We start from the raw sequence: 13,116 nt of genomic DNA, 5'->3' as shown, positions 1-13,116 counted from the left end.
CCTATTAGTCCTTCATGACACTGCTGTATTCACTCTGTTAATATCATCTTTGGATTTCCTTTAAAATCTTTATTTGTAACTTGGATTGGTCTTTAACTTTCTTTGGAAACCTGCCTGTTCAGGGTTTCAGCATGAAGGTTATGCCAGCTTCACAAAATGAGTTCTGGAGCTGGGACTTCTGGGTGGCTCAGTAGTTGAGTGTCTGCCTTTGGCTCAAGTCGTGATCCTGGGGTCCTGGGATCGAGTCCCACACCAGGCTCCCCATGGGGAGTCTGCTTCTCCCTCTGCCTGTATCTCTGCCTCTCTCTGTGTGTCTCTCATAATAAATAAAATCTTAAAAAAAATGATTTCTGGAGCTGAAACACCTGAAGGAGTCCTGGAAGTGTCTGCTGGGTAAAGGCTGGCTGGAATTTGGCTGGCTGATCAGCACCTGGTCCCCTTACCAGGCTAGACATTCAGCTTCTCTGGAGTGGTGTCAGGTTTTTACTCATTGCTTCCAGCTTTTCAAATTTGTTGCCATGCTATTACCATTAAAGAGGACAAACACCCTTGTGATTATGTCTTCTTATTCCTACTCTTGTATATTTTCGCTCTTTTTTTCTTTCATTAGCTTCATAATGGGATTATTGATTTTCTTGGCGTTTCTAAGAACGGAAGTTTGGTTTATTATCCTCTGGCTTTCATTTTCATGGTTCTTTATAGTTTGCAAAGGTTGCATTTTCAGTAGAGAGAAGAGATTCAGGAACATTGTGACTTGTCCAAGGTCCTACGCCTGTTAGCAAGCGGCCAACCTGGGACTGCAGCCAGGCCCCTGACTCTAGGCCACATGAAGACTCTGGAGGACAGGCGGCTTCAGGGAGCCTGCCAGTGGTAAATGGCTCCTCTCCTCAGGTCTCTTAGTTCTGTTTGCTTCCCTTCCATCGCCTGTCCCTTTATCTTTTGCTTCAGTTTCTTAAGCATAAGGCTGATAGGCTGGGAATTCTTCTGGGGGAAGATGTGCCCCTGTGACCAGGAGATGTGTGGGGGTTTGGGGCGAGTATGGACTGGACTCTGGAGCTGGACGGCCTGGCACCCATCCCCACTGTGCTGTGTGCACCTGTGTCTGTTTTCTCACCTGCTGGAAATGACCCACAGCAGTAGTCCCCAACCTTGGAGGGTTGTAATGACGATTACATAAATAAAGGCAGGTCCTGGTCTGAAACCCTGATGACCAGGTGTCTCAGAATCCAGAAGTTTTAGGATTTTTAGCAGCATATATACTTCATTATGTGACACCTCTCTCCCCTGCTCTGAGTCTTGGACAACAGAATATTTTACAATCAAACACAGCAGTATTTCTGTAGTGACAGACATGCATACCACATTGGATGGGGCAAAGCTTCTATACAGTCTTCCCTTTTGGTTCACAGCAAGTTTTGCTGCCAATGAATTTGGTGCAAACTTTTGAAAAACCTAGCAGTTTTAGGACTTTTTAGATTTTAGAATTGCAGGTAAGGGACTATGGACTGTGCAGGCTAACTCTTGGGACAATCTTGTCATGGGGTTAGCGCCAGGCAAGCCAGCTGCTATTATGCCCGTAGCACTCAATGCCCAGTTTGTAGCTGGCTCAAAGTCAAGTCTGCTGGATGCTTGCCCACCTGTCCCCAGAAGGAGCCCCGGGGCAGCAGCCCCCTGCACAGAACTACATCTAGTCCTGTCCTGCGTGTTCTTTCTTCCTGTCTACATACCAGCTGTCACAATGTGCTGGGTGCTCTGAGGAAGCAGAGGGCAGCCAGGAATTGGAGAGATGAAGCTCTGCCCCTGCCTCCTGTCACCCAAACTGGTCCTCTTTCTCCTCCTCCATCATCATTAGTAAAAACAACAATCCACGGGCATTAGGGCACTAGAAGGGAGCATTGCTGGTCTGGCCTGCTTCCTGACCTCCATGATGCACCCTGGTGGCCATGGTCTCCAGCTCCTCTCCCAGCTTCACCTGCCAGACTCCCTTTTGCTGTTTTGACCTGGGTCCCCTGGTCAGGATGCTGGGCGGGTGGGAGGGATGTAGTATGTTACCCCAGGGCAGGTCCTTAGCAGAGCAGCTGGCCCTGCCAGCAACCTGTCGAGTGTACCTTGGGGAGGGAGCCTTTTCTGCTTCTCGTGGCCAGCCCTCCCCACAGCTGCCAGGAAGCCCTAAGATCTTGTTTTCCTGGTCCATCTGGCAGAGTCTCAGCGTTCAGCACCCTCCTTAGGAGATGTGAGGAGAGTGGCCTCCTCCTTCTGGAGGTTAAGGTGGAGACACCCAGGGAACTCCTGCCTAGGCCCTGGCTGCCCCAGAGCTGTCTAGGAAAGGAGCAAGGTAGGCAGCCTACCTGGATGGCAATGGGGACAATCTTGTTGGCCAGATTCTTGTACAGCAAGCAGATGGGCGCTGCCAGGAACTGCAGAGTGCAGGGGTCTGTTTTGTTGGCATCGATACCATCCAGCAGGTCAAAGTCCACGATGAAGATGTTTCCTTGCTGCGGGAGGCAAGAGGAAATGTGTCCACATCACTCCCAGCTGGAGATGGACCTGAGGCTCGGGCCCAGAGAGAGGGAAAGGTGGCTCTAGAGGCCCCTAGTGTCTGATTAGGGTCAGAATTTACAGTTTGTTCTCTGACTCTAGGCCAATTGACATCCAGAACGTTCAGAGGTTGTGGTGGTTTTCTGGTAATGGGAAGGATGTATTGTCACTGGAAGCTGCTTGACCCTCAGGGAAGATGCTAGCAGTGGCAGGGTGGCAGTGTAATAAGGAAGCAGATAGAGTGCAGGCAAAACAGACAAGAGAATGCAAATACAGAAGAGCACCGCACCCGGCCTCCGTTACGTAGTGTCACAACCTGGTCACCTTTGGGAGGAGAAGTGGGGGTGGCTCTTTGGTGGTGGAAGCTTCTGCAGGGGGTATCTGCAGGGGCAGGATCTAGAGAGGCAGGGTTCGGGGAGGGGCTCTTTAGGGCTTGGGGGAGGGTAGGCTCTTCAGGGGCAGGAGGGGTCTGTATCCCTGGATGGTGTGTCCTGTGTCCTGGTCTGAGGCTGGTGGCATGGTGGGGCCATTTGGTGAAAATTCACTGAGCTTGCTGACACTCCTGATTTGGGTTCTTTTCTGTGGTTATTATACTTCAAAAAAAATTAACTTGCTAGTGGGATTTGAGGAAGGGAGAAAGCTACTCTTTGCAGAATATTGTTCAGTCTTCTACAGGGAGCCCACCCTGAGTGCTGTGAGGGTTCCTTTCATAAACTTGGGGTCTACTCAGGCCAGAACTTGAAGAATTTGGGTAGAGGACAGGTGGCGCTTCTTCTAAAGCCCTTCTTATTTTAAGCAAGTAATGGATGCCGCTGGGGAGCGGGGTGGGCTCTGTGCTGCTGCAGGGTTGCCCAGTTTCCACAGGTGCTCAGGTGAGATGTGTGTCCACCACTCTGCCTGTAGAGGGCGTGCTGGGCCACCGAGCACAGGCTTCAGGAATCCCTCTAAGGGGGACCAAAGACCAAAGATGGGACAGGAGCCAAGGGCCTGGCCACCAGCTTCCTCCTTTTGCGACCCAAAGGACCATGGCAGTCATCTGACACCAGTGATGAGCTCTGAGCAGTCTGTCTGCAGTGTGTGGGGGGCAGGGGTGAGGAGGATGGGGTTTGCGCCCATTGCTCACGAGGGCAGGAGCATGGGGAGAAGCTGGTTTCAGGAGAGTGTGTGATGGGGCCCCTCGGAATCACCTTGTCAAGGAGGTAGAGACACATGGGCTGCTGGGTCACAGGGCTGGGTGGGCTTCTGTGATAGGCTGGACAACTGGATTTTCAGAGTGGACATGACCATTGTGAGTACTGCACAGGGGTGGCTGCTGATCACATCTCGAGAAGACCCAGGTTAGTTACGGTGATGAGGGCAGGCTAACAAGGGGCCCTGGGATTTGGACCTGTGCCTGGGACACTTCTCTGTTATCCCAAGCCACTTCCTCTCTCTAGGTCTCAGTTTCGTCCTTCCGAAACGTGAGGGGGAAAACGTATCTCTTAGTTCTGACGTTTGGGGATTCTGCAGTGGACACTGATGTTCTTGCCTGTCTGGTGTCCCTGTCCTCTCTTTTTGGCCCACGTGCTCCATTTTCCTGGCCCTAATAACTAATTCAGGGAATTAAGACTTGTGTTGTAGGAGATGAGAGGTCTGCAAAAGATGGCTGGTATGTGTGTAAGAGATGGTATGTGAAAGATGGTGTGTAAGACTCTAGTCAGTGGCAGCTATTAGCTTATTGCTTTGAGACTCAAGTCCATCACTCAGAGGAAAGGTGACTATTGTGACAAAGACGGCCAGCCGTGAAGTGGCAAGGACTCCCAAGCAGACGCTGTGTAGCCCCCTGCCAGAGGGCTACAGTCCCTTCTAATTCTAGGATTCTGTGGCTTTCAAGGTTCTGATTCTCTGACTTGAAGTGTGAAACATATAGCCACTGAATCAATGTTAATCCATCCAGAAATTAAATCTACAAGGGAATACTGCTGTGTGTGCATGCATGTGTGAGTATGTGCCCGTGTAGGGGTGTGTGTTGTCCTGATTAGCTGTCCATGTGAGTAGGTAGTGTCTGGGGCCTGGGCTGGTCCAGAATGAGGGGGTTGGGACTGCTGCCCTGGGGCAGGGGACTGTGAGCTGGGCAGGTGACCCTCTAGAGCCCGGTGGGCAGGGTGTCGAGCTGGGAGGGTTGTCCACAGATGCACAGACCATCCATCTCTAGCTGGGGCCCCAAGGCAAGCTGAGCAAATCAGACATGATGACCAGAAACAGAGGCCACCTAGACACCTGGGGGGCAGGGGCAGGAGGCCCCCTTGTCCTGGCTCTGGGGGAAGATACTAACCGCCTGGAGAGCAAGCACTATTCTGGGCCCTCAAATCCCTGCAGGTGAGCCAGAGGAAGAGCAGGAGAGAGGGGGAGGGCAGAAGCAGAAGACATCAACATTTCTAATTAGAAAGTTAAAAATTCCATCCATTTTCTCCCTTTTTTCCTCTTCTGCTGCAAGGTTTGCTTCTTTCTCCCATTTCCTTACCTTTGCAAGGCTGGTGACAATTTTGCAGCCTTGTGTATAAAGCCTCTCTCATGAAGCCTGGCTCACAACCAGCCTCTACTGAGAGGGACCCCTCTTTTAATTAATGATACTGCTATTGAAAATACTGACATGTTCCTAGCTCCAAGCACTGAGAAATGTCACCCTCAATTCCTCCTCCTACATTGGAAATTTTCCATCAGTGCCCAGGGAAGGGAAGAGACCACTTTACCGAGGGCAGCTCATCTCGTCAGCCTGGCCGATGAGCCTGGACATAGCAGCCTGCAGGCTGGTGAGCACCAGCTGGCAGAAAGTGGTCTCTGCCTGACAGAGTGTGACCTGGCCATCTGAGCTGGCCTGGCCGAAGTCACCAGACAACCAGGTCCTACCTCGACCTCTTGCTCCAAGGTGAGCTGCCGCTCCAGACTGCACTCCACCATCTCTGTGGTCACAGGGAGCTTCTCGGGTAGCTTCTTGCAGCGCTGGATCAACACTGGGTTGCAGCCATTCAGGAACTGGTAGCCAAACATGAGGTCTTCCTGCCAGTGGTTCATGACACGCTCTGTAGGGGAGAAAATTGTGGCCCTGCCCGAACTCTGAGTGGGGGCAACCCAGGTTGCAGCCCTTCTGACCCTGGCTGAGGGTCAGCGTCCCTGCTGGGTACCTTCTCGCAGGGGTTCACTAGGCAGCTGTTCAACCACAGATTCCCCTGGCTATGCCCTATTGCTTGACCACGGGGTCAGGCCACGCCACTATGTTGTCCTCCCTGAACCACCCTTGGTGCCTCAGAAGGTTCCTGAAGAATTCCTTTCTTAGGAACAACACCAAAAAATGGACAAATGGGATTGCATCAAACTAAAAAAGCTCTGCACAGCAAAGGGAACAGTTAACAGGGTAAAAAGACAATTTAGAGAATAGAGGACATTTGCAAACCAACCATCTGATAAAGGGTTAATCTCCAAAATATGTAAAGACTCCCACAACTCAATAAAAAAAAACTAATAACCTGATTAACAAATGGGCAAAGGACTTGAACAGACATTTCTCCAAAGAAGACATACAAATGGCCAGCAGGTATATGAAAAAATGCTCAATATCACTAATCACCAGGGAAATGCAAATCAGAACCACAATGACATATCACCTCATACCTGTCAGGATGGCTATTATAAAACCAAAAGACAACAGGTGTTGGAGAGGATGCAGAGAAACCGGAACCCTTGTGCACTGTTGGGGGGAATGCAAAATGTGTGGCCACTATGGAAAACAGGAGAGTGAGTTCCCAAAAAATTAAAACTAGAACTCCTATGTGATCTAGTGATCCCACTTCTGGGTATTTATCCAAAAGAATTTAAATCAGGATCTGGAAGAGATATCTGCACTCCCGCGGTCACTGCAGCGCACTTCATAACAGCTGAGATGTGGAAACAATCTTAAGAAAGGAAGGATGTTCTGCCGTGTGTGACGGTGCGGATGAACGTGGAGGCCGTCATGCTACGGGAAGTCAGCCCGCCACAGAAAGACAGATACTGCAGGATTCCACTTACACGTGGTATTTAACACAGTCACGCTCATAAAATCAGAGTGGAATGGTGGTTGCCAGGGGCTGTGGGAGGGGAAACGCGGGGTCACCAATTAGTGAGCATGAAGTTTCAGTTGAGCAAGATGAATTCATTCTAGAGATCTGCAGTACGACACTGTGCCTGTAGAGGAAAGAGGGACTTGGGTCCTTCTGTCCAGGATGGAAGGAGAAGGAGGGAGAAGGAGGGGAGCAGAGAGCCCTCCTGGGGAGGAGTCTGCAAAGGCAGTTTTCCCCAGGTGCTTCTTTCTTTCTTTTTTTTTAAAGATTTTATTTATTTACTTACTTACTTACTTACTTATTTATTCGAGAGACAGAGAGAGAGAGAGAGAGGCAGAGACACAGGCAGAAGGAGAAGCAGGCTCTATGCAGGGAGCCTGACGTGGGACTCGATCCCAGGTCTCCAGGATCAAGCCCTGGACTGAAGACAGCGCTAAAGCACTGAGCCACCTGGGCTGCCCCCCAGGTGCTTATTTCGATGCCCGTTCTTCATCATCCTTCCTGTTTCCTTATCTTTCTGTTGCTGTTTTTCCCTTCCTGGGCCAACCCCGGCAATTACGATGCTATTGCGAGCCAACACCTACTCAACACCTCCGAGTCTGAGGGAACCTAAAGTTGCTATTTGGTAAATGCTTTAAAAACACATTTAAGTTCTGCCTTTGCTCTGCTCAGAAGTATCATAAATGAGCGATTCATGTAAACACAAAGTTCTGACCGTGTTGAGACCTCTGATGATGAAGTGAGGTGGAGGGAGCTCAGTCCCGAATGTCCAAGGAGGAGAAGCCTCTGGGCATGAGGGTGATCAGCAGGGTGCTGTGGGTGCTGGGGAGGCCAGGGCGGCCCGGCCAGCTGAGCCTGCTGCCACACTGGAGTGGGGGGTGGAGGGGTGGGCTAGTTCCCAGGCCAGTCTCCCCAGCACCACGAGAGAACCCCAAGGCACACTCACCAGAAATAGTGTTGCTGATCTTGACGAAGATCTTCTCAAAATCAGCGAAGTCACTCCAAGAAGACTGGAACATGTGCATGAAGCGGTTGATGAACAGGTTCTCCATCCTGCAGGCCAGGAGACCACATCCCCACTTGCACTCATCCTGGCTTTGCCCCCCTCTCCAAAGCCCCCTCACCCTGTGTCTCCTGAGGCCTCTGAATAGCCCCTGGGCAACAGGTAGCTGAACCCAGGACAGCTGTGAGGGCGCAGCTGATGGGCCTTGAAGAACCAGGACACAGACAGGCACCTGTGCTTATCTTCCTACTGCATCTCCCCGTGAAGGAACCTGACTACTGCCCTCGAGAACAGTCTATAGGGCCTCCAATCCCATCCATCCCTGCTTTCATCCACACCTTCATTCATTCATCAAACTTTTGCAGTCCCCGCTTGGTGCAAGCTTCCAGGCACAGAGTGCCCTAGCTGCTGTGCAGCTACCCTAGCTAGTCTCCTGGAGTTTTAGAGGATTTGCAGTTTGATTGACTTTATCCCTTATCTACTTTCTGCCTAATCCTGGCTCTGTGCCTGGTGCTGAGGGAGATAGTTTTCCCAATGCTCATTATGAGGGGTAGCAAAATAAGCCAGGACAGAAGCGTGATAAATTCAAAATGCAGGCTGCAGGCACTAGAGAGTGAGATCTGAGTGGTCTGAGCAATCCTGGGGGCCTGCTGGAGGAGGTAACTGTGGGATGGGCCTGGGAAAGGTAGGGAATCGTGAAAGAGGTATCCCAGACTTCCCTCCTAACTCGAGCAAGGTACAGGACAGAGGTTAGGAAATTCCAGCCAGTGCTCATGTGACACCCTCTGCCTCAGTCTGGCACACCCACAGCTGAGGGTACCAGGCAGTTATCCTATTTCATCCCCACTGCCCACTCCAGAGTTCAAGCCCCCTACTTGCGCTGCCTTTCGTACGTGCTCACTTGGGGCCTTTGCGTGTACTGCTCCCTCTGCCTGGAATGCCCTGTGCTCCTTTCTTCTCCTCCTGAGCCTCCGGGGTTGAGTGTATATGCAGGACTTGCCTAGAGTGACCCTAGTCCTCTCCTGACCTCAGGGAAGTTGCTCCTTCCCTGCCCAGACCAGGCTGCCCCATGACACTGTCTCAGCAGCGCCAATGGCAGATTCTGTACAAAGCCATGTATGTGGCTCTCGGCCTCTGCCTGAAGCACCAGGAGGGCGGGCTGAGTCCGCGTGCTCAGCGCTGAGCCTAGGCCTCCAGGTTCCCGGTGGCTCGGGCAGCCTGGATCGCTGGGAGGGACAGCAGGTACCTGGGGCAGGAGACCCCCCTCCCCTCCAGCCAGCTCCCCAGCAGGGCCAGCAGACCTAACCCTGCCCAGAGGAAGCAGCCCTAACCTGTGCAGGTCCAGGGCTGTCCTGGGACCCGCTCCTTGGGGGGGGTGGGGTGGCGGTCGTGGGACAGGGGAGGTGCTGGCTGGGGCCTGAGTGTTGTTGCAGGAAGGTGTGTGACTTCCAAAGCCACCTCAAGCCTTTCCCATCAGAATCAAAGGACTGAGGTTTGGGTGTTTTGTCCCAAGCGGACCTGGCTGATGGGGACATGTGGCTGCCTCATCCCAGGGAAGTGACCTGGGAGCAGGCATGAGGGCAGCGAGCCTGAGTGGCTGAATGCAGGGACTTAGCAGGCAAGCAGGAAATGCAGGGGCCCCTCCCAGCCCTGCCAGACACAGGAAAGGCACGTGAGGCAGAACATGACACCTATGACTCCCCTTTTGCTAGATGGTCCCCGCTCCATCTAGCAAATGTTTCTCCTCTGCACCAGCCCTCCCCCACCTCCCAGGAGCCGGAGGAGCCCATGCTGGGAATCCCTAGGGGCCTGGACTTCTCTTCTGTGAGTGGGATGAAGCGGCTGCCTGCAGGCTATCGAGAGGCAGTAGTGCCTGGAAGGTGCTGGAGTGCAGCCTGGACAGTGTGGCGCACTCAGCAGGTGCCCAGAACTCTCGGGACCCGTCTTTTTTTTTTTTTTTTTCACGACTGCTTATTTTCCACACATGCTTTTGGGCCTCACCACAGCGAGGCAGGCCCCTGGCTAAGCCTTTCAGGACTGTCACCCCTTCCTCTGCCAGCATCCACTGTCCTCCTCCACCTCCCTTGTCAGCTGAGCCTCCTGGGACAGAAACCACCGGTAAACCAGAGGAGTAAGCCTCACTGTGACATCCACTTCAGACTGGGTGTGGAAAAACACTCATTTCTGGGAGAGGAGAGGCCTTCCCAGGTCTCAGCGGTCTCGGCAGTCCCCCGCCCTCCCCACCCCAAGCCCAGTGCCAGATGGTGCCCAGGAAAGAGGTCCCGAACATGGAGGGATCTTGTGGGGAACCAAGAGTGAGTCATAGTCCTTGGCTCATCGTCTCCCCAGCTGGGTCTCTCTGACCTCGAAAGGTTGTCATGAAAACAGGGTGGGGTATAGCGGTACTCAGAGGAAGCCACCAATTCAGGAAGAAGTGGAGTTAGGAGGAAAATATTTGCATGTCATCTGGAGGCAAAATATTTCTACGTGCTTATAGACAACTAGAATATTGGGACCAAGGATCTGTTATTGCATGAAGAGGATCCTGCAGCCTCAAGAGTGCACCTGGCTCATTCAAGGTCACACAGCCAGGCGGGGACGTGCACTGGGCTGCTTGCTGTGCCAGGAGAGGGCTGAGCCCTTGCCTCCTCTGCTTCCCCTGCTCCTTTCCTTCTAGCAGCTTCTCCATTTTCCACCTCACAGTTTTGTTGTTTGGAGTGGGAGGCAAAGCTTACTGAGGAGGGCTGGCCTCATCCCAGCCAGAGCAGGCAGCTGAGACCAAACAGGTTACCAGATTTACCCAGAAGTGGCATGGAAACTGAACTGCCCAAACCTGGAGGTTCGATGGGGAAGGTCTCTGTGCTGACCTCAGCCACAAGTCTGTCTTCCTCAGGCAGGACTAGGTTTAGCCATGGGCAGAGTGGCACGCTATGGATTGGGCTACAGGGGCACAGGCTAGCGAGGCCCTGGGGCTGAGGGTTCTCTCTATCTGGAACTGTCCGCCCAGAGCCAGCTGCTGGGCACTTGGGTGTCTTTTCCCCATCAGACCACTAGGGGGCTGGACCCGGGGTCTTGGACTCTCCCTCCTCCCCCACCCAAGTGCTGGCGTCTGGCCCAAGACTGGATGGGTCTGGGAGTCCCTGAAAGATGGTAGCTGAGATGGTGCTGGTAGCACAAGGTGTCACGGGCCTGGCCTAAGAACCCAGCCCCATCGCTTCCCAGACACGTGGCCTTGGGTAAGTCCCTGATCTTGCTGTGTCTCCGTTTTCTCACCTGTGAAATGGGCACAATGACAGTCCCTGCCTCACAGAGTCGACATAGTGTACAGAAAACTCTGGTACCTAAGAAGAGTTCAACAAACATTAGCAAGTAGTGCCATAATCGTCACTCACTGTTAATATTAGTCTGCAGCCTTCGGCACTGGCATTCTGGGGAACCAGCGGACAGGCTCAAAATCTTGTCTGCAGCACAGCACTTTACCCCCCTCCTTTCCCTGGGGCTTCTTGTTCTATTCCTCTTTCCTCCTTTACACCCAATTCATGGAAGAATCTTTACCTACTTACTCCTTTTTACTTCCTGTCCCCTTTGCCCCCAAAAGTGCTCTCATCCAGGGCACCGGTGACTTCTTAGTGGCTGCATCCAAAGGGCCCTATAGTCGACTCTAAAGTCCCCTGATTTCTCTAGTGCATCTGACAACCAACTCCTTTCTTCTTGACATTAAAATGCTGAGCCTCTTGGACCACCATGGTCCTACTCCCCTCCACCCCCTGCCAGGTAGAGGCTGAGCTCTTTGCCCCCTTCCCGTCTTAATAGCCTCAGCCCCTCTTCCCCACATAGGTTTCTACTCTGGTCCCCTGGCTCGCCAGAATTCTCACTGCCTAAAATGCCATCCCCTCCACTCCTCCAAGCAGTGTAAATTCCTTCTGTATCCTTCAAAACTCAGGTTGGGCATCTTCTCTCTTGGAAAGCATTTTTCTGATGCTGTTCCCCCCCTCCCAGAGTTACTTCCTCCCTGCCTCAAGTTCCCCCAGCACCCCTTCCCTAGGGAAGAGCTACTACATGCCATTGTATGTAGTATCCATTGTATGCAGCTATCTACAACTTGGTCTCCACTAGACTCTGAGCTTCTTGGAGTTGGGACCAGAGGCCCACTTTTCATTCATCTTGGACCTCCCCCCCAGGAGCTCCATAAACATTTGTTAAAGGAGGAGCAGCAGTAGCTCCCCCAGCCCTGCTTGCACGGGCATAGAGGAAGCCCAGAAGAGCTCGCAAGTGGGCAGTGACAGTGCCTGAGGAGGCAGCTCCCAGCTGGGCTCCTCCTTGGGCTCAGGAATGAGGAAAGAGTCCTCCCAAGCACCCAGAATGGATACACTAGAGGGAACTCGCCTATGGCATATCAGACATCACCATGGGGGCATCGCATAGGTGAATTCATAGAAATCTCATAACAATTCCAGCAGCTAGGCATCATCAGCCTCATATCGTAGGGAGGAAACTCAGGGTCAGGACACTGAAAAGACTCTCCCAAGATGACACAGCTAGAATTTTTATCAGCCCTAGCTGCTGGAGGCAGCCTTTAGTTTTTGAAGGGTGATGAATCATGGGTTGATACTTATTGCTGTAATTCTAAGAGATCAATAGATTTTTTTTCCCAAGAAAGCAAAATACAACCTCACTATTCTGAGTCTGGTCCAGGAACCAGCAGCACCAGCATCACATGGGGGCTTGCTGGGAATACATACTCGATCCCCATTCAGACCCAATGATCAGAACTTGTGTCTACCAATGTCTCATGCGGACCCACATGCACATGAATGTCTGAGAGATGCTGTCTGGACCCACACTCCCTCACCAGGCAGCCTGGCTGCTTGTCCTTACTGTCTTAAGCAAGGAGGCTTGGAGCAGCTGCCCGGTGTCCTGGAGGAGCCCAGCTGCCCCAGAATAAACCTTGCCAAAAGAGCCACATTCAGTTAAAATTGCACCTTCCTTCATTGAGTTTGTTTCATAGTAGAAATCAGTATTTTCTTTTTCTACTCCCAGGGCAGGCTTGAGGTAAGTGTGGGGGAGGGGCACAGGAGAAGAAAAGGCAAGGATTGCTGGTACCTACAAGAGTTCTAGGGTCCAGACATCCAGCAGGCGCTACATAAATGGCAGGTGAGCTAAAGTAAAGAGCAGAGAAGGACACAAGGAAGCCAAGAAGAGGAAACGGTTCTGCCTCCTGTCCCCCGAGGGCCACCTGCTCTGGGAGGCCTCCAGCCCACAAAGGAAAGCCAGTCTGAGGAGATGGGAGAGCACAGGGATATTAAGCAGATTTTTTTTATGCCAGGGTTTCTCAAGGCCTTACAATCCTGGGGGCAGGGGTTCACAGTATGCTCCCCAGACCAGCAGCATCAGCAACCCCTGGAGTTAAAATGCAGATTATCAGGTCCTGCCTCAGCCCTCCTGCATCAGAAACTATAGAAATGGGTCGAGAAATCCTGATTTTTAACAAGCTCT

The 13,116-nt window shown here is 52.3% G+C and overlaps 1 protein-coding gene across 4 annotated transcripts in view; it reads right to left on the bottom strand.

Annotated features, from left to right (window-relative positions):
- ALOX5 (arachidonate 5-lipoxygenase) overlaps nt 1-13,116 on the bottom strand; it is a 58,486-nt gene that overhangs the window by 11,018 nt on the left and 34,352 nt on the right. For all 4 annotated transcript variants that reach the window (XM_077878549.1, XM_077878548.1, XM_077878547.1 and 1 more), the window contains 3 exons: nt 7,564-7,670; nt 5,428-5,600; nt 2,349-2,495 (listed from right to left, as the gene is read on the bottom strand). In XM_077878549.1, coding sequence (XP_077734675.1) covers nt 2,349-2,495; nt 5,428-5,600; nt 7,564-7,670 — 427 coding nt within the window. The remainder of the gene's footprint in view (nt 1-2,348; nt 2,496-5,427; nt 5,601-7,563; nt 7,671-13,116) is intronic.

This window comes from Canis aureus, chromosome 29 (genome assembly GCF_053574225.1).
Source record: "Canis aureus isolate CA01 chromosome 29, VMU_Caureus_v.1.0, whole genome shotgun sequence".
NCBI lineage: Eukaryota > Metazoa > Chordata > Mammalia > Carnivora > Canidae > Canis > Canis aureus.
This window is presented reverse-complemented; position numbering and strand designations above follow the sequence as displayed.